We start from the raw sequence: 25,216 nt of genomic DNA, 5'->3' as shown, positions 1-25,216 counted from the left end.
AGCAATTATCATAGTATTGCAAGCAATCCCTAACTGGTTAGGTCCCTACAGGTTTGAACCCCAGCAACATTGTGAAGTATAATTGGCCATTCAATTATGCCACTGAATGAATGAATGGCATGATTTAAGTTCTAAGTTTGACTGTATCATAGTTATGTCACATTATGTGTTTAGGTTTTGGTAATATGTTGACTTTTCCTGCCTAGTAAGGGAATTATGTTTATACAAAAGATAATCAAAAGGTCCAATTTTCTCAGGATGAATAAGTATAACTAATATTTCAACTTTTCTCTATAATTATTAAGTAAATTTGTTAAAAAAGTTCTTTAAAAGTGATCTCAGGAAACAATTTTCATGAACAGACATGCTAGACTTATAAACCTTGTCGTTGGAAATTGAAGTAAATCCTATAAGGAATGAAAAAGTTGGAGTAAAAAGTACCAATTTCTCGAAAAATATCTATGTTCAAGGGTGACATGTTTCTGGAAATAGTCTTGCTAGAGTATTGAACCTTCTTAAAAATGATTTGAGTGATAATAAGATACATATATATGAAGTTTGAAGTAGATACATTAAGAAATAAAGAAGTTATTTTAAAACAAGAGGGCCATGATGGCCCTGAGGTCGCTCACCTGTATATAGACCCCCCCCCCCCCCCGGGCCAATTTTTACCCAAGGGCTTTTAATTGAACAGACTTGGTAGACACCCATAAGAAGATGTTTCATGCTAAACATCTAAGTTCTAGCTCATAGGGTTTTTTAAAAGAAGATTTTTAAGTTTTTACTATACACATATAGTTAAAAACAATGACAACCCTGGGGCAGGGCCAGTTTTGACCCCCGGGCTTTTATTTGAACAAACTTTGTAGATATTTACTTAAAAATGTTTCATGTATAATATCTAAACTCAAGCTATTTGGGTTTTTTCAAAGAAGATTTTTAAGTTTTTGCTATACACATATAAGGAAAATCAATGACCCCCGGGGCGGGCCAGTTTTGACCCCAGGGCTTTTATTTGAACATACTTGGTAGACACCCATTAGAACATGTTTCATGCTAAATATCTTAGCTCTAGCTCTTTGAGTTCTTTAAAAGAAGATTTTTTAAGTTTTTACTATATGCATATAGGGAAAATCAATGACCCCCTGGGGCGGGGCCAATTTTGACCCCAGGGCTTTTATTTGAACAAACTTGGTAGACACTCATTAGAAGATGTTTCATGCTAAATATCTTAGCTCTAGCTCTTTGGGTTCTTTAAAAGAAGATTTTTTAAGTTTTTACTATATGCATATAGGGAAAATCTATGACCCCCTGGGACAGGGCCAATTTTGACCCCAGGGCTTTTATTTGAACAAACTTGGTAGACATTCACTAGAAGATGTTTCATGTCAAATATCTAAGCTCTAGCTCTTACGGTTCTTTAAAAGAAGATTTTTTAAGTTTTTACTATATGCATATAGGGAAAATCAATGACCCCCCCGGGCCGTGGGCCAATTTTGACCCCAGGGCTTTTATTTGAACAAACTTGGTAGACACTCACTAGAAGATGTTTCATGCCAAATATCTTAGCTCTAGCTCTTTGGGTTCTTTAAAAGAAGATTTTAAGTTTTTACTATATGCATATAGGGAAAATCAATGACCCCCTGGGGCCGGGCCAATTTTGACCCTAGGGCTTTTATTTGAACAAACTTGGTAGACACTCATTAGAAGATGTTTCATGCCAAATATCTAAGCTCTAGCTCTTACGGTTCTTTAAAAGAAGATATTTAAAGATTTTTCTTTCGGTTGCCATGGCAACCAGAGTTCTGCATGAAATGGAATTCTTTGAACAATCTTGATAGAGCTTCATACAAAGAGTATTCCTGCCAAGTTTCATTAACATTGGCCTTGCGGTAACATAGAAGATGTCCTTAGAATATTTAAAATGTGGACGGACGACAGACGACGGACGCCATTTGGTTGGCCATCCTAAAAGCTCACCTGCACTTTGTGCAAGGTGAGCTAATAAAAACAACATTTTTTCATGAAAATTCTTAGTTGAAGGGAGGTAATTCTGATATTTTTTGTTCTAGAGTTGTAAACCTTGTCAGATATCATGTGGTTGATGACCAGAAACTTATATTTGAAACCTTAAGAAATAAAGAACTTATATTGAAAAAGTGTAAAAACTAGAACCACAAATCTTGACGAGGTTGCCAACGTATTGTAAGTATGACAGCTCTCAATATACTCCCTATAGTCAAGTTTAAAATCATGTGTATAATCTCTGTACAGTCATCTATCCATATTTTAAGTTTCATAAAAATATTTTCAGTACTTTTTGCATTATCACTGGATCCAGTTTATGTGTTAAATTTGCCATATTTTCAGTCTATTTGTTGCCATAGCAACCACAGTTTTCAACACAGGCAGAAAAGAACAAGAACCGGTTGAACTGGGTGATGCTCCCCGAGAAGGTTTTGGACACAGGAAAGTATAAAAAAATGAACAAAGGTCAAAAACATCAAATTAGGCAAGGCAGAGTTATGGTTTTTTGCACTGCATTGCTATTCAATGAGATCTATCTATCTATGAGGTTTCTCGATGATATCTCTTATAGTTTCAGAGTTATGTCCCGGGTAAAATTCAAAGTGTAACAAGAGCCACCGACGGGCGGGGGCAACGCTCGACTTTTTCCTTTCTCTAAAAGCAAAAAAAGAAATGTTTGAACAAAATATTAACGTTTCTTTTTTATAAATTTAATCAGTCTGTCTTGTCACATTAGTTTTGTCTATATATTTTGTATATATAAATATACTAATTTATATATATATATTTATATAAATAGAAACACGCAATTCTATAAATAGAAAATTCTATAAATAGAAATACGCAATTCTATAAATAGAAACACGCAATTCTTTAAATAGAAAATTCTATAAATAGATACATGTGGTATCACATGGTGGTGACATGTGGTGACACGTGGTGACATGTGGTGGTGTCACGTCATGTCACGTGGTGGTGACACATGGTGACATGTGGTGTCACGTGGTGGTGTAATGTGGTGTCACATGGTGGTGACATGTTGTGTCACGTGGTGACATGTGGTATCATGTGGTGGTGTCACGTGGTGGTGACACATGGTGGCGGTGACAATTGGTGGTGGTGACACGTAATGGTGGTGACACGTTTTGTTGTTGTTGATGATGATGATGATGATGATATATATACACACACACACACACACCAATAAATATATAAGGTCATTTAATGCATAAATCTGAGAAAATTCAGTAATTTAACCTTCAAGGTCAAGGTCATTAAAGAGCCCAAGTGTTTGATAAACAACAAGGTCTTGTCCTTTTGAAGTATGTTCTGTTATAATATGAAGTTGATCCCTTCAATAATAGCAAACTTACAGCCAGTTACAGCCAAAACAATGAAAATTTCAATAATTTGAACTTCAAAGTCAAGGTCAATAACGAGTGAAGGTCAAGGTCTGCCTGGTTATTTTTAAGGGTTATCCTTGAAGATTATTATGTTCAAGTTTGAAGACAATCCATTCAAAAATAACAAAGTTACAGCCAATAATAGCCAAAAAAATGAAAATTTCAATAATTTGACCTTCAAAGTCAAGGTCATTTATGAGTGAAGGTCAAGGTCTGTCTAATTATATTTAAGGGATATCCTTGAAGATTATTATGTTTAAGTTTGAAGACAATCCATTCAAAAGTAACAAAGTTACAGCCACGAACAGCATGAACAAGCAAAATTTGGACTTTTAACCTTGAAGGTCAAGGTCATTTTTGGATGAAGGTCAAGGTTAGTGTGGTCTACTGAAAGGTCTTGTCCCAAGGGTTGTTGTGGCCAAGTATGAAGACAATACACCAAGAAATAAAAAAAGTTATGATCCAGGTACAAGTTTGCGACGGCAACAGCAAAGCCGCCGCGACTATAGCAATACCTTTACTTTTAAAAAAAAAAAAAAAAAAAAGTCGAGCTAAAAATGAACAAAGGTCAATTACTCCAAAATTAGACAAGCCTGTGTTAAGGTTCTTTAGCATTGCAGTTCTATCCAATTAGATCTATCTACCTACAAAGTTTCATGTTGATATCTCTTATACTTTTAGAGTTATGTCCCGGACAAAGTTCAAAGTGTAAAAATAAACAAAGGGCAATAACTTCAAAATAAGGCAAGACAGAGTGATGGTTCTTTATCAATGCACTTAAATGAGACCTATCTACCTAAAAGTTTAATGTTGATATCTCTTATAATTTTAGAGTAATGTCCCGAAAAAAGTTCAACGTGTCAAAATAAACAAAGGGCAATAACTTCAAAATAAGGCAGGGCAGAGTTATTTTTCTTTAGCACTGCACTTTTACCCAATAAAACCTCTCTACCTGCAAAGTTTCATGTTGATATCTCTTATACTTTTAGAGTTATATCCCTGACAAAGTTCAAAGTGTAAAAATAAACAAAGGGCAATAATTCAAAAATAAGGCAAGGCAGAGTTATGGTTCTTGTGCACTGCAAACCTACTCAATGAGATCTATCTATGTGCAAAGTTTCATGCTGATACCTCTTTTAGTTTTAGAGTTATGTCCCGGACAAAGTTCAAAAATTAAAAATAAACAAAGGGCAATAATTCAAGTATTAGGCAAGACAGAGTTATGGTTCTTGTGCACACTGCACACCTACTCAATGAGATCCATCTACCTACAAAGTTTCATGTTGATATCTCTTATACTTTTAGAGTTATGTCCCGGACAATGTTCAAAGTGTTAAAATAAACAAAGGGCAATAATTCAAAAACTAGGCAAGGCAGAGTTACGGTTCTTGTGCACTGCACACCTTATCAAAGAGATCTATCTACCGACAAAGTTTTATGTTTTACCTCTTATAGTTTTAAAGTTATGTCCCGGACAAAGTTCAAAGTGTAAAAATAAACAGAGGGCGATAATTCAAAAATTAGGCAAGGCTGAGTTACGGTTCTTGTGCACTGCACACCTACTCAATGAGCTCTATCTACCTACAAAGTTTCATGTTGATACCTCATGTTGTTTCAAAGTTATGTCCCGGACAAGAAAAGCAGACAGATGGACGGACAGACGGTGCGATTCTATTATGCCTCCCTTTGGGGGCATAAAAATATAAATATCAAAGCCGTAACACAGCATAATAAACAAATTCTAAGAAAAAATCTGCTAGTTAAAACAGGATAACTAGCAAAACTTACAAAACAATCACCATGCCTATCTCGGCCATGCTGCCTGAACAAGCGCTAGAATAACTATGATCGGATAGTGTGGATATTTGCCGTTCATCCGGAACGTAATAGTGACGTAATTTCTGTTTTTTAAAATGCGCTTGATTAAGTGAGTGTTAGAATAACATGCTATTGTATACATGTGAAGCCAGAGGCTTTATGAAAAATAGATATGATTAAGTGGGTAATTCCGTACAAAAAAATAAAGTATAGACACAAGTTTACACAGAAAATATCTCTATCTTATATTATGGAAATGCCACTACTGTGTTTAAATTTTATTGATTTTCATTATAAACAATTTCTATTTCGAAAAAAAATGGCAATAAATATTAAGGAACATACTATTTTTTTCAAACACATCAAGTTGTTTCACCTTAATTGGTAAAATAATGATAGAAAAATAGAAATATCATGTAATAGTGTTATGTACTTCATTTGGTGTAATTCCCCAGAGGTAAATCAGTAATGTATCAGAAAATGGTGTTTAGCTAGGTTTTCAAAAAGGTCAATAATATTGATAATCTATATTGTATTTTCTGATTGCAGATCAGGAAATACAATGCTGACATTCAATCTTCCCAACAATCCTAACAACATAAAGTAGTCTTCAAAACAGCTGAAAACTAGCGATGTAAAAGAAAGAAATATTTTTATTTTGTTACAAGTATCCAGCGAATTATAATGCATTCAAAGTTTAAAAGTAGCTCTGGCTTATAGAATTGTCAATAAATGCACAATCACAAATTACGCGGATGAATATCATTCTAATCAATGAAAATTGCTCGGCTATTTCCGTAAAGCTTCGGATTATTGTGATCGGAATTAAACGCCGCCTAAATGACCATTTTTTATTTAGACTTTCTGAAAAATAAATTAAGGATGTTGCCTCTAGGACAGGGACAAATTTAGGGCAGTCGACAATTGATAATAAATTTCTACAATAAGTAACGGTCTTATAAGTAAAGAACCCACGTAAACAAAGCACTATTTTAAGCTATACTTCAGGGCATATTTCACAAATAAATCTGACTGTCAAGTAAGTAGTAAAATATTATATACATGGACTGTTTTGCTAAATTATTTACATCAGTGTTAAACAACAGGTTTGTAACCGTGAACAAAATATCTCAAAATTAATAATATTACAAACCCTAATTTAGAATAACATGATTTGCTTCAGACTGTTTTCTCATAACTTCCCCGTGGTCCAGGGGTTACACGCTCGTTTAGGAAGTGAGAGGTCTAGGGTTCAAATCCCAATCTAGGCAACTCATGTTGTTTTTTTTCTTTGTTTTTTTTTTTTTTTCAAGTATTTTTAGCGATTTTAACATTCTTTCTTAAGAAATTAGCCATGATATGCAAAGACATACATGCCACATCTCCCGCCGAGAGACAAAATCCCCTGATTTTTGGCCTTGTCACCCATCTCCTGCTGTGGAGATTCCACAAATTCCACCGATTTTCAAAAATCCAACCATCAAAAAATTAAAAACATAATTGTTACAAATGAAACTAAATTTTACAATACACTATGTCTTGGTATTTTTAACATATTTTCAACTTTAAAATAAATCAGGTGCAAGTTGGTAATACCTCGGACATACTTCTAGAGCTGTGTATTGTCAGGGTAGAGGTGATACCATATGATTCCAGATGCAGACGAGCAATTCACAAACCGGTTTACGATACACCACTGAATAAATGTTTTATGTCAAATTATAATATTACATAAGACTTTATAATCCAGCCATTCAAATATATAGCAGAACACATTTACGAGGGATAATAATGCCCCCCCTTCGAAGAAGAGGGGGTTTATTGTTTTGCTAATGTCTGTCTGCTAACTGTCTCTCCGTCAGTAGACCACATGGTTTCCGCTAATTATCTTGAAAACTATTTATCACAAAGTCTTCTTATTTCACATATTGATTGGTCATAACTAGTAGATGACCCCTATTGATTTTGGGGTCACTAGGTCAAAGGTCAAGGGGGCTTAAAAATCAGAATGGTTTCCGCTCATTATCTTGGTTACAATTCATCACAACGTCTTCATATTTCACATACTGATTCGTCATAACTAGTAGATGACCCCTATTGATTCTGGGATCACAAAGTCAAAGGTCAAGGTCACAGGGTCCTTAAATGTCAGAATGGTTTCCGCTGATTATCTTGAAATGTATTCATCACTAAGTCTTCATATTTCACATAGTGATTGGTCATAACTAGTAGATGACCCCTATTGATTTTGGGGTCAAAGGTCAAGGTTACAGGGGCCTTGAATGGTATTATGATTTCAGCTTATTTTCTTAAAAGATAATTATCACAAAGTCTTCATATTTTACATAGTGATTGGTCATAACAAGCAGATGACTCGTATTGCTTTTGGGGTCATTAGTTCAAAGGTCCTGGCCACAGGGGCCTTAAATGTCAGAATGGTTTCCGCTTATTGAAAACTATTTATCACAAAGTCTTCATTTGTTTTCTTTTTTCCATAATTGAACACTTCAATGTACCAATTTATGGCAAGTTTCTATAACACAAGAGCTGTCGGTAGGACAGCAACGCTCGACTATTCTTAGTGCTTGATAGTAAAAAAAATGCTTGATAGAGTTACCTCCTCCTGTTTACAGGTTGGGGTCATGATGGTGAACAAGTGTGCAAAGTTTCAAAGCCATATGTCAATGGACTTTGAAAATATTTGAACTATTACAAAAACTTTAACGTAAATTCTAAGTCGAAAAAGGGGCATAATTCTGTCAAAATGCTTTTATAGAGTTACCTCCTCCTGTTTACAGGTTGGGGTCATGATGGTGAACAAGTGTGCAAAGTTTCAAAACCATATGTCAATGGACTTTGAAAATATTTGAACTATTACAAAAACTTTAATGTAAATTCTAAGTCGAAAAAGGGGCATAATTCTGTCAAAATGCTTGATAGAGTTACCTCCTCCTGTTTCCAGGTTGGGGTCATGATGGTGAACAAGTGTGCAAAGTTTCAAAGCCATATGTCAATGGACTTTGAAAATATTTGAACTATTACAAAAACTTTAACATAAGTGGTTACGCGGACGCCGACGCGGACGCCGACGCTCGGGTGACTGCAATAGCTCTACTTATTCTTATCGAATAGTCGAGCTAAAAATTACCAATAATGTGAGGCAAGGGCTAGAAAGGGGGGCATATGTGTCGTTCGACATTTCTTGTTTTATATTAAATTTCTTTACAAGTAAACATTATCAGGGTTTTCATTATTAACCGATTGGGGATCCAAAGTATCAGGTAAAATGCTATAAAAATGGGTTGTATTTTCAGCCTGTATATTAAAGTATCACCATTGAACCTTGTCAAAATTGGTTGTTTTCTTTGGAGCATCTTTTGCCTCACATAAAAATGAAAACCCTGCATTATGGTGCCTTTTCATGTTTGTAGTACCACCACTGGAACGTTTTACAGATTACTTTAGCTTCATCAATTTTAGAAAAGCCAAAGTATTTCCATACTTTTGACGAAAATTAGGCATCTTTGTACGGTAAACTATCTCTGTCCATTTTGCAGAAGAAAATACAGTATTTAGCATAATCATATAAATACATTTTTAAATTCAAGTCATAGAATTGAATATCAGAGCTTATGTTTATTGTTGATGCATCCGACTAAAATTTACTCGATTTGACTTCCTTGACTTGACATATAGTAGTGTGAGACCATCATTTGAAGAGATTGTGTCAGAGACCTGCTACAGGTTTCTGCAACATGGAAAAAACTAGAAAATTGATGATTTTTGGGAAAAAACGGATAAATTTAATGTTTTTTCCCTGGATTTTACGATAATTTCCAGTTTTTTTGGTTTTTTTATCAGTTTTTGTCGCATTTCTTTCTTTATTTTTGCCGGAGATGAAACAGCTCTGCTAAATAGACAAGTATTCGGATATCGACGGAAGTCGTGAGCTTTGCTTCCATCCGTTTTAACTATTCCACGATAATATGAAAAACCACGATAATACGAGAAACAGGGATATCTTTTTGCATAATTTAAAAATTACGACTGGTTTACGCTAAATGCTTAAAAAATCCCCCTATTTATGGTCCAAATCCCTAGTCCTATAACATAAGGCGTTTCCGTTAGTACTACGTACACTACAAGTGTACACACTGGAGTGTACGTAGTACTAACGGAAACGTCTTATGTTATAGGACTACCAAATCCCTAGTCTGGTTCCCTGCCTACATTTACTATGGAAAGTAGTATAAGGGGAAGGAACTCCAGACTACCAAATCCCCTGTTTTCTTAAAGACAAATCTATTTTGGTGGCTGGAAATATTGCATGTATGTGCAAGGATAAAGTGTGGCTACATGCAAGGATAAAGTGTGGCTGTCATAAAAAATGTACATAAATGACTTCATAATGCAAGTTAGAAACTCTGGTCATGCAAATTCCGTATGTATCAAACCAATATAGCAAAAAATTCTAATATCTATAATAATTGACCTTTTCGAAAACCTAGCCAAACACCGTTTTCCGGTACGTTACGGATATAGCTCTGGGCTGGGACATACGATAACGGGACGGGAAACACAGAGATTAGCGCTCCTGTGTGTTTTCGTCCAATCGGGAATCAGCGCCGCCATTTTACAAATTTAGTTCAAGGCGGAGGAAATGTTCGTCAAGAAAATTGATCGGTATGTTTACTTTATGGGGTTGAAGTCCTCGGAAAGTAAATAAAATAATTCTGTAAGTATCATGACATTGATCCGATGTATTTTTAACATGGTGTTTAAAGTTTCTAATGTGAAAACTGTGTTCTGTTGAAAGAATAAAAATCTCAATCGAACTGATGTTGTTGTGTTGATCGCCGTGAAAGGGTAATTTTTGTCTGCAAAACTTCGTTTAAAGAAGTAAATTACAAGAAAACTGGCAGAATATTTTGAAAGATCCTTTAAATATCTTTGGTTTAACATTAAGATTATGGAACTTTAGTGAGTTAAAGGGAAATTTTACGGGTTCCAATTTTATGAACTGTGACAAAAATCCGAAAAATAAAATGGCGGAATGCTAACGTGATGTACATTTTTTGTCCCGTAAATGAACGTTATATGTCAATTAAATTTGTCCCATGTTAGTATTTTTTTAGTAAAACATAGACATATTTATAGCAAGAGAGTAGAATTGGATCAATTATTTTGTATGATTTTTCATTATGCAGTGTCAAATTTCAACAATTTTTTGGTGAAATCTGAGACCAAACCATAAATTGATGAATTTGCAGTTCATGTTTTAGAAATAGGTAGGGTTTCTTTTTATTTTTGAAAACTATAATTTGTTATCTGAATGGAAAAAAAAAACATCTTTATTAAAAATTATAGATTCCTTAGTTGTGTCATTGGATATCATGAAGGATATCCTGTCATGGTGTCAATTGTTATTTGCACCTTTATAGTCTTTTATTTCTTTATTTTTTGTATAATAAATATCAATCTCAATTGCAGGTTTATCGAAGATTGAAAACTTTCCATCAGATGCTTTCTTCACAAACTTCTTTTTGCTTGAGAATACCAGTAATGATGAACAAAATACTGAGTGTAAGGTCACATTAGATACCATGAATTTGTCGATTCAGTTGGACACTCTGCAAATGAAGTTTATGCCATCCAGTTATCTTGATTTATGACAGTGTTGTAATCAGTGATTCACCAAGGATTAAAATATGTATTCGTGACACAGAGAAAATGAAGTTTGACCTACTTGTGCATTCATATATCTGATGAAACATTTTTTCAAAGCCGCATGCCTCCAGATGACCCAAAATATTCCAAAGAAATTACACTTGGAAAAAAAACATACTAAAACTTTAAGAAAAGTAAACAGATTAAAGATTCAAGTGATAATCTATATCTTATGTGCAATTAATGACTGTATTTTGCAGTATTTATCACCATATTTATACTGCGTTACTAACGCAGTAGGGGCCATTTATTAATTTTATGCATATTTTGACTTCTTTTTGGTAATTGATGTAGATTTCAATGTGTCAAATACTTTCTTTGTTCATTTCACAATATTTTACGCTTCAAAATTTTCTAAAAAATTAGGATGAATCTGGAGGCTTTTAGTAAAATTACAATGTTTTCATAGCGTTTTGGTATTTCATTGAAAAGTTATATAGAGGATATTTGTTTGTTTGTGTGTAAGATGAAATTTTATTTCATCGAGTGGGCTTTAAAAACAGTATTCTCACGAGTGGCGAAGCCACGAGTGAGAATACTGTTTTTAAAGTTCACGAGATGAAATAAAATTACATCTTACACAACAAACAGACAAATTTTCTTTTTATTTTATGCTTAAAAACAAGTTAAAACGAAATTTCCATAATTTTAACGTTAATATTAAAACTGTTTCCCCCATTGAGAGCCCCATTTATTCGGAATTTCTCATTAAAAAAAAGAAGTCTTGAGCTGAAAAATAAGTCCGCCAATCAACATTAAATGACGGTGATATTTATTAATTTTATTAAAAAAATATGAATGATCGCTTGTTTTGATAATAAAAACAAACAATTCTTGTAGGAGAAAAAGTCCAACCATCCATCCATATTTCTGTTGCTTAGTGCGAATTTATATTAGACCTGGCTTTGTAAATTGTAAGCGGCAGCCATTTTTTAAAGTTGTGTATTTCATAATAATTGTGTAAGATTCAGAGGGATATAATTTGGATTTGTTAGTCATACACATTTTTAAAAGAAAGAAAACTTATTTGAGGATTGTAACAGACAAAAAATAAGTGTTGACAGATGTGAAAACATTCAGAAAAGGAGCTAGGAAAATGGAAAACTTGGAAACCTGCTCAAGAACGCTGGGTTGATTTAACTTATTCTTCGAGTTATGGCTGTCAATGCTTTCAATTTTTCATAAAGCATACGGCAGTTATTGCTCGTAGGATACTTTAATATGCCCAAATGTCATCAAGAGCAGTTTTGCATGGGGAAGGAATGTATTTTTGAGACTGTCAAAATGAAACAAAAAAACGAAATTTGGTGATTGGAATTTCATGAATTTGAATGAATAGAAGTAAGTTTTCTTCTTTTTATTACTTTTGACATTTAAGTTATTAATCAATTTCAGTTTTGCTTTTTCTTTAAACAGCCTGACATTGTCAGAATTGTCAGCAAAAATAAAATTGAGGTACCACATGGGGAAAATCTTAAAAAAGTAGTTTCGTCATTGAAAAGAGTGAAATTATATTTTGATAATTTTCACTGTGAAATTACCAGATATAATTTTCACGGATAAATCAGTAATCCACTGAAAAGCATAAAATAAAATAAAGAATTCTCCATTATAATTATTAAACACACATGAATTTGTATGAAAATTCACAATAAAACATTCTGCGACAAAATATACACCTCTACTACTATTTAATTAAGTGGGTTTTTTTGGAGCATATCATCTCATTTTGAAAAAAATATGGATTATGTAACTATTGAATAATGATATATATCATCAATATTGTTTTTGCAATTCAAGATAACAACTATATAGCTTTATACCCTGAAATGAAAAGTTGGTATGCAACGAGTATTAGTGAAATATTTTGTACTCCAATTATGTTTACATTTATACAGCTAATATTCATAAGATGAAATAAATATTTAAAAGAAATCTTTTGTAATGTGTAATATTTTGATAGGGTGTTTTTTTTATCAACTAGGTAGTCCTTCATGCTGCCTAGCTTTTTAATAAAAGTATAAAAGACTTTTAATGAGTCAATGGTTCAGTTTAAAAATCACAGATATTGTCCACTGGTCTGATGCATATATATACATACAGAAATGTCACATGACAAATGGGTCGAAGCTGGAACTCTAACCATGGGTATATAGGTTGATGACCAGTATGCTTACAACTTCACCACAGTGGCCTTTGCAAATATGAATCTGTGTATTCATTTCATATATGAACATTGCATCTTAAATGCTATCTTTTTGAGTTATAATTTATAATTAAAACTGCCCAGCAAACACATGACGTTAAAATAACGTCGGATTAATGTTAGATTTTGGTCACGACGTCGGCGACCAAAATACGACGTAAATCTGACGTTAAAATACCGATGTCTAATAGACGTTTCTTTTTGACGTCGTACTAACACCAGGTTCTGGTCGGTGTCCTGACGGTAGGTAAAAAAATAACAAAAAATAATCCTTATTCGATCGCTGTTATAATCATTTAAACTTTTTTTCAAATGTTATTTGGATTACAAATGAAATGTTCTTATATAAATACAGACCAAGATCGCGGCGCTGCAACCTAATAAAACATATAGAAGGTGGCGCTGTATATAGCGCAAGTTACATGTGTTATTGTTATGAAATCTATTTATAGCCACAGATCTGTTTACAAGTTCCAATCATTTAACGTTATAATATTTTCAATTGTGGTACATTATATGTATCAAAATCACGAGTTTTTTAATAGTGCTTTAACATTTAATCATAGTGACAGAAAAGGGAAAGAAAACATAATTAACCTATAATTCGAATCTAAAGTCACGTGGATGGAAATTCAAATTCGTAGGCGTTATGTTTTGGCTGTCTGGCAGGAATCAGGATGCACTGATAACGTGAATATTATAGGTTTTCTTGAACAAAAAGGTCAGTTCAATTTATTTAGATTTATTTCTACTTTGTATTTGATAAATATTTGCATGATTGCAAGCACTCTTAAATTTAATTATCATTATTTGAACAGCTGAAGTAAAATGTCACACAAATTCGCGATAATGTCTAATAATAAATCTTTTTAAAATTGACATGTTTTAACTCTGCTTGTAAAGAGTTTATAATATGCCTTTCAGTACTACCAAAGAGAATGCTTAGTTTTCATATTTTTCTTAAACTGTGATGTTTTTGTCAGTTAAAATCTGAGAATTGAGAATGAATTTGTACGATTTCGAGCATTTCGGACCAAGACGTTTCGGTCCCAAATAACCCAAAACGTTCCGGTCCAAGATAACCCAAGACGTTTTGGTTCCAGACATTTCGGCATCAATTCTTTAATTTAAAACTATGAAATATTTAAGACTTGCGTAACTGTTCTATTTCAAACGTAGAATATATACATAACTTGGAATATAATTTTCTTTTCAGGTAGTTAAAGTGTTGGACATGCTCTCAAAGGTCGGAGGGAGGAAACACGTGAATATGTAAAAAGAAACATATGACAGTAATATTTTTGTAAATTCTATAACATACTTTAATCCATACTAAACTGGAGTTTAAAAGCGGCTTTTTAAATGTTCAGTATTTATGTTTACTTTTAATTATACCCCCGCACAACAAAGTTGTAAGGGGGGTATACTGGAATCAGCTTGTCCGTCCGTCCGGCCGTCTGTCCGTCCGTCGGTTTTTTCTTGTCCGCCCAATAACTTAAGATTCCTTTGACCCTTAGTCTTCATATTTGGCATGGAGGTTAGTCATGATTAGTAGATGACCCCTATTGATTTTGAGGTCACAAGGTCAAAGGTCGAGGTCACAGGGGCCTTGACTTCAAAAAGCTTGTCCACCCAATAACTTAAGATTCCTTTGACCTACAGTCGTCATATTTGGCATGGAGGTTAGTCATGATTAGTAGATGACCCCTATTGATTTTGAGGTCACCAGGTCAAGGTCACAGGGGCCTTGACTTCAAAAAGCTTGTCCGCCCAATAACTTAAGATTCCTTTGACCCACAGTCTTCATATTTGGCATGGAGATTAATCATGATTAGTAGATGACCCCTATTGATTTTGAGGTCACTAGGTCAAAGGTCAAGGTCACAGGGGCCTTGACTTCAAAAAGCTTGTCCGCCCAATAACCTAAGATTCCTTTTCCCTACAGTCTTCATATTTGGCATGGAGGTTAGTCATGATTAGTAGATGACCCCTATTGATTTTGAGGTCACCAGGTCAAAGGTCAAGGTCACAGGGGCCTTGACTTCAAAAAGGTTGTTTGCCCATTAACTTAAGATTCCTTTGACCCACAGTCTTCATATTTGGCATGGAGGCTAGTCATGATTAGTAGATGACCCCTATTGATTTTGAGGTCACCAGGTCAAAGGTCAAGGTCACAGGGGCCTTGTCTTCAAAAAGTTTGTCCGCCCAATAACTTAAGATTCCTTTGACCCATAGTCTTCATATTTGGCATGGAGGTTAGTCATGATTAGTAGATGACCCCTATTGACTTTGAGGTCACCAGGTCAAAGGTCAAGATCACAGGGGCCTTGACTTCAAAAAGCTTGTCCGCCCTATAACTTAAGATTCCTTTGACCCACAGTCTTCATATTTGGCATGGAGACTAGTCATGATTAGTAGATGACCCCTATTGTTTTTGAGGTCACCAGGTCAAAGGTCAAGGTCACAGGGGCCTTGACTTCAAAAAGCTTTTCCGCCCAATAACTTAAGATTCCTTTGACCCACAGTCTTCATATTTGGAATGGAGGTTAGTCATGATTAGTAGATGACCCCTATTGATTTTGAGGTCACCAGGTCAAAGGTCAAGGTCACAGGGACTTTGACTTCAAAAAGTTTATCTGCCCAATAACTTTAGATTCCTTTGACCCACAGTCTTCATATTTGGCATGGATGTTGATCATGATTAGTAGATGACCCCTTTTGATTTTGAGGTCACTGGATCAAAGGTCAAGGTCATAAGGACTTTGACTTCAAAAAGTTTGTCCACCCATTAACTTAAGATTCCTTTGACCCACAGTCTTCATATTTGGCATGGATGTTGATCATGACTATAAGGTGACCCCTATTGATTTTGAGGTCACTGGGTCAAAGGTCAAGGTCACAGTCTGACAAAAAAAAAAGCTTTTCTTCTCAATTGCTAAAGAATGTCCTGTCCGCAATGTATTGATTTTGACATTTTCACATTTGAAGCATGTAGAATACATAACTTAGCAATGCACTGGCTTAGTAACCTCAGATTTGGCAGGGAGGTTGTCCTTGAGCTCTAAATGGCCACTGTTGATTCTGACAAAGTGGTATGCGGGGGTATTCACGCCATGATAGTGGCAGTTCTAGTTTTTGTTAAAGCTCTCTTATAAAAAGTTGGCAAAATTGTTCATTATGTTAAGATAACCATGAAAACATTTTTGCTTGTTATTTTTACATATTTCATATATTTCTTTTTTTTTCAGTGAAAATGATGTCACACACGCTATTGGACGCTACAAACGCTACATATCCTCCGGACAGACGAGGGGTGCTGAAAGAAGGTCATATCTTTAAGCATCACACCTCAAAATTCGTGCTAATTCTCATGGATATCTAAAAGTATAACTTTGTGAAGTAACTAAAAGGCAGCAATTTATATATTACTGACAATTATCAAAGGAGGTCAAAATATGCAAAATGGCACTAAATGTTTTAGAAATGCTGTAGAAATATAGTTAAAATACTGAAAATCTGTCATTAATTGCTTGAAACATTATTATCAGAATCTTTTAACTTTTCTTAAAATTATAATATTTTCATTATTTTATTTGATAAGGCAAACTTTGATAGAAATGTGCATACATTGTTTTGTTCTTTAATATTTGTACATATTTTCTTAGTTTCATTTATATCATTGTTTTTGTAATCCCTTTTTGTTTTGTAATTAACTTAATTTACGTTTTATTTTGTTTAATTTATAAAAATTATTTAACCTTGCAGAATTTACTAAAATTGTATGTATCCGCTTAAAATTGCAACTTTTATTTTAAATTAAAAAAGCATTAAACATATTTTTGCTTTTAGTTTTCTGTTATACATTTCATTGGAGGGAAAGTTACTTAATAGAATGAGTTACATTAAATTCGATCAAATCAGGATTAGCCAGAAAATATTTATGACGTGGTGAAACAAAAAAGATTAGGGGAATGATCAGATGAAGGTCAGAAAATGACCAGATTTAGGGCAGAAAAGGGTTAATATTTAGGTCGGAAAATGGTCAGATTGAGGTCAGAAAATGGTTAGTAACTGGTTAGATTTAGGTCGGAAAATGGTCAGATTGAGGTCGGAAAATGGTCAGATTTTGGTCAGAAGAAGGTTAAATAATGGTTAGATTCTGACGTCTACCTGACGTCAGATTATTACGTCAAAAAAAACTTTCAAATCCAACCGTTTTCCGACCGTCATCCGACGTCAGAACCTGACTTAAATCTGCCGTCAGTATGACGTCTTGTGTTTGCTGGGTGTCATTCAACAGCATTTTTGAAAAGAGCATTGTTGTGTGTAGTAAGAAAACAATCTATTCAAAAATGAAGATGAAAGCTTAATAAGAACATAATTACAAATATATGTGAAAAATATGTTAAACATCAAAAGGTTTTCTAAGGCCATTATACAAACAAACATTAATAAAACAATGGTCAGATATTTCATTAAATCAGAAATTATAACATGTTATAATCATGTTTAAAGCAGCTGTACACTTTAATTACATAATTAATATGCCGTCCCAATACAAAATAATTTGTATGTTTATTGACAAATTTGACATAATTATATCATATAATTAATATAAATTAAAGTCAGAAAAAAAACACAATATAATTGAAGTTATTTCTGAACGTATTTTAATTACAAAACGTAAATTTTCTATCATAATTAAATGTGAGAAAACTTTTAAATGCCAATACTATTCTGTATTTGTTTAATATTTATTCATATTTTCAAAATTGATCAAATGAAAAAGTATTTAAAAAACGGTAAATTTACCCATAACCTTTAAAAAAAGATGGCCTATTAATTCAATGCCCACCTCCCGAAATCACCGGAAAATTTATGCACGGAATATATCTGATAAATCCGGCATGTACCGTGATTACGGCGTTTAAACACGGCACTTATCGATCGATCTATTCCAATTGGACACCAACATTGGCACTGATAAGAAAGCGTGAGTTGCTTGTCCCGTTATCGTATGTCCCAGCTCTGGGGAATTACACCAAATGAAGTACATAACACAGTTACATGATATTTCTATTTTTCTATCATTATTTTACCGTTTAAGGTGTAAAAAATTGATGTATTTGAAAATTGTCAATATTCCTTTAATATCTATTGCAAATTTTTCAAAAAATAAATTGTTTATAACGAAAATCAATAAAAATAAAACAGACGTAGTGGAATCTTCCATAATAAATACAGTTATTTTCTGCGTAAACTTGTGTATTTACTTTATTTTTTGTATGGAATTATTCATACAATGATATTTAATTATTTTCTTATAAAGAAATAACTGTTTTATTTCAATTTAATTTTGAAAAAGGCCGAAAACATCGAGTTCGCTCCATTAGGTGAATTCGTTTCTTTTCGTTTCGTTCAAAGCCTTGATAATGGCCGTGTTGTCACTCCGGTATTTACAGCTAAACTCTGGTATTTCCGATAACGGTAAAAACTCTGAAGTAGGGTTACAATAATTTAATAATGATTATGAAATAGAATCTATACTGGAGAATAAATAAAAAAAAAAAAAAAGAATTCCCCCAGAGCTATGTACAGAAAGTACGGCAAAAACAGCGTTTAGCAAGATTTCGAATTCGGGATTTAGCTGAATACGGGATTGGAGCAGTACCTCTAGACGCTTGCAGAAATCATGATCACAAAATAGACAAATATCGTTTTTTTCGCCGAATTTTACATTTTTCCTTGATTATCGTACTTGATTCGGTGTGAAAAGATGAATTAGACCTGTTAAAGTTCATTCCGTTGGGCAAAAAGACAAGATTTTAGCATTTTATCATTCAAGCGCCTTGTCCGGTATATACCGGAATACGGTATTTAGTGTGGTGCTCCAATCCTTTTTTTAGTCACAGCCTCGAATTTGTGAATATGACTATTCTCTCCCTAACCGGTTCCTCTCCCTGACGGTTCTCTCCCTAACCGTTTCCTCCCCCGACGGTTCTCTCCCAAATTTGAAATATGCAGACAGTTCTCCCCCATTTTTTCTATAAGTTATTATTTTAGTTTTGACTTTATCTAATAATATTTCTTAATGAAGATTATTAAAAGAATGTGTTTGATATTAATGCATTTTATGTTTTATGTTTATCAGCTGAAAAGTGTTTGTAAATTTAACACCTTTTTTGGTATTTTAATCCTATGAACACCTTCATTGTGAGAGATACAGATTATTGGACAGTGATTGGACACCTGTAATTATGTTAAGGTCTAGCTTGTAAATACTTATTCATCAACACCTTTTCACAGCTGTTTTAATCTAATCAGCACCTTGATTCTTGAGTAATAAATAAATAAATAAACACCTCAATTATCACTAACAGCAAACTTAACACGTGTGTGTATTGAACTCCTTTTTTCATTATACAAAAGTAAAAAATTTAGCAATTAAAATTCATTAATCATATTTTGCTTATAAATTTCACATTTATTTATTTAAAAAAAAAAATAATAACAATACTGGTTTGGGAGATAAACTCGGCCGAAAATCAGTGTTTTGGGGGCATATTTCATTTATTTGTTTACGTATTCTGATGAATCTTGCACCATAATAAACTTCAGCTCTTCGATTTTCCGGTATCACCATAAAAGTTATATTTAGAAACATTAAACGGGTAATTTTGAGAGGCCTGGAAGATGTGCGAAAAAATGATATTTTTAACGCGCGCGAGTAGATAATTCCGGCTCTTTGTTTTTCTTCTTAAATGAGTAAGTAAAAACGTAAAATAACATGTTTAGACATTTTATTATTTCTTTTTATAATTTTGACAAATAAAAAATATTTGTTACCAAAATTGTTGAGCATTATGTTAGTATAATGAATATCTATGATAACACCATATTTATATGCAACGTACTATGTAACATATAAATCATTTTTTACGTAAAAACACATGCATTATCATTTATTAACGAATAACGAAATATGTAGTTAAAGAATAAGTGATTCAAATTTATTTTTGCTTAGCTTAACAGAGTGAAGAATAAATAAATTTAGTGGTATTCAACCTACACATTAACATATAAAAGGAGCATTTAACATCAATAAATCTTTCAATCGATTACAATTGTGTAATCAGCCATTTTTCTGAGTTAGCAAGACAAAAGTGAGTCTGAATTTCATCTGCAAAATGTATACGTAAACGTCGTCTGCTTTAAATTATCGGTAGTCGGTCAATATATAAAAGTACCCATGTGCGGGCCTCAAAATGAGCATCTGCTGCACCAAACTCCTCACAGTGATTACCTCCCTTGGCAGAATTGTAATCACTGCCTTTACAGACGTCACATGATGATGAAAGTCACATGACGTAACGTCGAAATTCAAATGTAAATATCGACCGTTACATAGAAAATCTAACGTCATTTTTCTCTTTCTGTTTTATTTTTAACTTTTTGTACCTACGTCCGTTATATTTTAACAAAAAATTATCAAAAGTACACAAAATAATGAAAAATAAATTAAAAAGCTAAAAAATATAAATATCCAAATTTGGATATTTCAATGTTTGTGATGGCAGAGATCTCTGTACTGATAAGGGGAGATCACTGCGTAGGAGATTGCTGCTGCACATACACACAACAATGGGATTCCCGTACTTTCTATAGGCATGTTTTGTAAACAAACAGGTAAAAGTCTGTGTTTTTTTTAAAATATCTTACCAATCTTGACAAAACTTCCAGATATTGTCGAATTCAAGCGATAGTATGAGATGGTGAGCTTGATTAGATTAAAAATTCTGATAACTCGATTTAATTATAAAAAGCCGAGTTTATCAACCAGCCGAAGTTATCTCCCCAACCAGTATCTTATAATTATCTTAATCAAGAAAATTATTTTCAATGACTAAACGCATTAAAAAGTATACATAAAAAAAATCAGAATAATTTACTTATATGCTAAAAAAAATTTCTAATTTAATTTATATCAATTGATAATAAAGTTACCAATTTATTTAACATCTAAATACTTCAATAAAATATTTTTTTCTCTAATTTATATCAATTAATTATAAACTTACCCATTTATTTATCATCTAAATACTTTAATAATAATGTAATGATAAAAATAAGAATGGATAGGAACTGTCTGCCTATTTGCAAATATGCAGACAGTTCTCCCCCAAAATAGGGAGAGAACCGTCAGGGAGGAAACGTCAGGGAAGGAACTGGTAAGGGAGAGAATAGTCCGACTACCGTGCATATTGATTGATATCTCTAGCGCACGCTAATGTACACGTCTATTATTTTTGACTTAAACTATCATCAGGGCATATGTATTGTATAAGATACCTTGGCACAAAAAACATCCGTCGTTTGATACATTGGATACAGTCATTATTTTCCCCTCGATTTTACGATAACGAGTTGCCCTACTAATATTCCGATCGTTCTAAAAGTTAACGGTTGAGAAAGTGTAACGACCGAGAGAGTGTCAATCACTTTGTTTGCTCCGCCTCTGTTGAAGTACGGCTCCGCCTTCATTTGTCTGGACTCCTGGTCATGCTGGCATAATTTTAAGGGAATGACATGGCTGACAGACTTGCAGGGGGCCTCCGTGGCCGAGTGGTTAAGGTCGCCGACTTGAAATCACAGGTCCCTCACCGCTGTAAGTTCGATCCTCACTCGGGTCGAAATCTTTCATGTGAGGAAGCCATCCAGCTGGCTTACGGAAGGTCGGTGGTTCTACCCAGGTGCCCGCTCGTGCCTGAAATAATGCACGGAGGGGCACCTGGGGTCTTCCTCCACCAATAAAGCTGGAAAAAAATCGACGAAAAAAGCCCGACTTGAGTGTACGGTCGCCCATATGGGCTTTCCGGCGGCGACCTTAAATAAACGCATTTAAAAAAAAAAAAAAAAAAAAAAAAAAGACAGACTTGCAAAAGAAGCAGCAAAAGAAGCTGAGGAAATGGAAACAGAAGATTCACTCATTATAACAAGTCAAAGTGACATTCGCCACTCAGCTAGAGAATCAGTCCGCATCAAATGGCAGAGAAGGTGGAAAATTGTTGAAACTGGCAGGCATCTCTATATGGACTCAAGTTAAACCCAAACAAATTAACTTCCATGGCTTGAGCAACCAAAGACAGTTACTTCAACTACAAAGTGGATATTGCCTCAATGATTATTTGAACAAGATTGGGGCTAAAAACACAAGTCTATGTATTAAATTGTGGAGACAGTAACACATTTTATAGAGGACTGTACCCTGTATGAGACATCAAGAGAAAACCTGAAGAAAGAAATATTCTTAAAGACAGGAATAAGTGTATTCACAAAAGAACTGTTGCTGTCAGACATACAAGAAGACCAATTCAAAGACCATAGACAAGAGTTGTCAAACATTGCAAATGAATTTGTCAAATCATCCAAAAGATTTTAATTTTTTTTCTTTGCTTTCATCCAAAAGATTTTTTTTCCTTTCAGTAGATTCTATTTCATAATCCTTATTAAATTATATTGTAACCCTACTGAGAGTTTTTACCGTAATCGAAAATACCAGAGTTTAGCTGTAAATACCGGAGTGACAACACCGGTATGCCTAAAATACGAAAGTGAGATTTTTGACGAAAGTGAGCGAAAGTTTTCTGGTTTCCTGCGGTGAACATTTTAATGATGTAAAGATATTTCATTTAACTAATTTCAACATTTTTTTGTGTGGGGGGGATAAATAAACGTTTGTATCAGGAATATAGTTGACAATAATCGATCAATATAGAAGAAGGTCTTTGGAAACTGGGACCGTTGGAGACCGGAGAAGGTCGAACATAAAACAATTATTTCTTTTTAAGAAAATGATTAAATAGGCCTACCATTTTATGAATAATTCCGAGCAAAAAATAAATAAAGTAAACACACAAGTTTACGCAGAAAATATCTCTATTTATCATGGCAGATGCCACTACGAATATTTTAATTTTGTAGATTTTCAGTATAAACAATTTACTGTTTGTAAAATTTGAGATACATATTAAAGAAACGTTGATAATTTTCACACACATCATTCAAGTTTTTCCACCTTAAACGGTAAAATAATTATAGAAAATTAGAAATATCACGTAATAGTTTTTTGTTGTTAATTAGGTGTAATTCGGACTAATTCCCTAGAGGTAAATCCGTAACGTACCGGCGAATGGTATTTATTTAGCTAGGTTTTCGAAAAGGTCAATTAACCAATCATATACGGTTTACAGATCACATGCTCCTCCATGAACCGAAAACAGGTCACGTGCTCCTCCATGCCTCAAAAGTTAAACGCGTACCAATACCCTGCGGTCTCCAGACCGCAGGGAATAATCAATATCACTTCAATACTGATTATAATGACTTAAATGTTACATAATGTTATTGTTTGGTCAAATCACATATATATCTATAGTTAGCTTCATGGTCAAACTATGTGTACATGTAATTTGCTTAGTTGTAATTTATGTAAAATGCTTAGACTGCATGTTTGTTTGTTTGCTTTGTTTTTGTGCATCCCTTTTCAGTTTGCTATGATGCTTTGGTTATATGCTGTGTTTATTTTCCTTTAAACCCTGTATTTTTATGCTATAGTTGTAACCTTGCTGTCTCATTTGTATGTTTTGTTCTAATTAAAACTCCTTATTTTCCCCTTCCATTAGGCTGCGCATGCAACTTAATTTAGTTAACTTTTTTGTTACCCTGTATGTGTCTTATCTTGTTTCTATTTTTTCATGCTATTTTAGTTCTGTACAATTTTTTTAAGTAAGCCAATTTATTTATTTTTTTTAATCTTTAACTATGTATAAATTCCAGATGTTAACTATTACTATTTTAATTAGTTTTTATTTTTATTATGAATTTTTTTATTTATTTTACATTGCTACATGTATCATACTTAAATTGTCAGCTCATTTTATACTACAGTACAGTACAGTACAGTACAGTCATTTATTAATTTTAAACTGTTAGTACCTTTAATACAATATGTACTGTGCATGTCACCTTACTTTGCTTTAATTTGGCATCTTTTTGTATAGTTCTTCTTAATCTTGCTACTTTTATTTCATGCATAAAGTTGCTACTAGTTTTAAATGTTTTCAGATCTGTTATATATGTTAGCAAATATGTTTTATGTCTCTATTATTGTCGGTTAATAGCTTATTAGCTAAATACCTGTTTCTTGTAATATGTAAACCGACTTAAAATAAAGTTTCTTGTATCTTGTATAATAATAAGTAAACAATAAACTAACAGATACACGTATAGTTGTTTTTAAAAAGATATTTTATGTGTAAATAAAATACAATCTAAGATGCGGTAGTAATAGAATGAAACTGCTGTAGTGTATATAACTAATTGAGGATATAGAGATAAACATTCTCAATAACATTGGAAATAATTACAAAAGAAGTGGAAGGGAAAACACTTCCAAAACGGCCTAAGAAGCTCAGCTTAGCATCCTTGACGATGTTCCGGTCTGAAATACTACATGAACTCACGGATTTAAATTACAAGTCAATTAAAGTCCGTGATGAACTACACGAAATTAACCATCTGCCGTGTTTCGCTCTTTCTCTTAAACTATTGTTAGTATTTAGACTGTGCCTTTGTATTCTCAAGTGTTGGGATATTTTGTTCCTGAAATGTTAAGATAAAGCCAATCCGTTAAGATACTCCGGAAATGAGATCAATTCTCTAATTTATTTCGGAAGAAGTAATTAAACTTTTAAACGATCTGCTTCTTAAAGATAAACTGAATATGTCTGAAGTCATACATGTAGGTAGAAAAAGATTCTGTATAGCCTGTAGCCTATAGGTTGTTGTTGAGTGTAACCATTGTTAACCGATCTGGAGTAAAATTTCGGTAAGTAGCTAATTTTTGAATAGGCATGATAGTCCAAGTGCATTTTTCTTAACCATAATTTTGTTTACAGTACTGTAGTGAGTTGAGTAGGATGAAAGTTGCACATGAAAGGTGGTCATCAATTGGACAAGGTCATTTTTATAGGGT

General features: G+C 33.4%; 2 protein-coding genes and 1 long non-coding RNA gene across 5 annotated transcripts in view; 2 read left to right on the top strand and 1 right to left on the bottom strand.

Moving 5' to 3' along the window:
* Positions 1–21,684, bottom strand: part of LOC132753073 (ATP synthase subunit C lysine N-methyltransferase-like) — a 57,572-nt gene extending 35,888 nt beyond the window's left edge. For all 3 annotated transcript variants that reach the window (XM_060743483.1, XM_060743484.1, XM_060743485.1), the window contains exon 1: positions 21,532–21,684. In XM_060743483.1, the coding sequence (XP_060599466.1) occupies positions 21,532–21,577 (46 nt within the window). In that variant the 5' untranslated portion in view covers positions 21,578–21,684. The remainder of the gene's footprint in view (positions 1–21,531) is intronic.
* Positions 8,256–19,972, top strand: LOC132753074 (uncharacterized). The gene is made up of 3 exons (XR_009628903.1): positions 8,256–9,984; positions 10,740–14,474; positions 16,431–19,972. It is a non-coding gene; the product is annotated as an uncharacterized LOC132753074 (long non-coding RNA).
* A 3,130-nt stretch (positions 21,685–24,814) lies between the features above and the next one.
* The window catches only part of LOC132753071 (uncharacterized), a gene marked incomplete at its 3' end in the record, with an annotated part of 221,807 nt that continues 221,405 nt past the window's right edge, over positions 24,815–25,216 (top strand). The window contains 1 exon segment of the mRNA XM_060743482.1: positions 24,815–25,069.

Source organism: Ruditapes philippinarum, unplaced genomic scaffold (genome assembly GCF_026571515.1).
Source record: "Ruditapes philippinarum isolate M1 unplaced genomic scaffold, ASM2657151v2 ctg44_1_1_1_1, whole genome shotgun sequence".
Classification (NCBI taxonomy): Eukaryota; Metazoa; Mollusca; class Bivalvia; order Venerida; family Veneridae; genus Ruditapes; species Ruditapes philippinarum.
The sequence above is the reverse complement of the archived record's forward strand: the minus strand, read 5'-3'. Positions and strand labels throughout refer to the sequence as shown.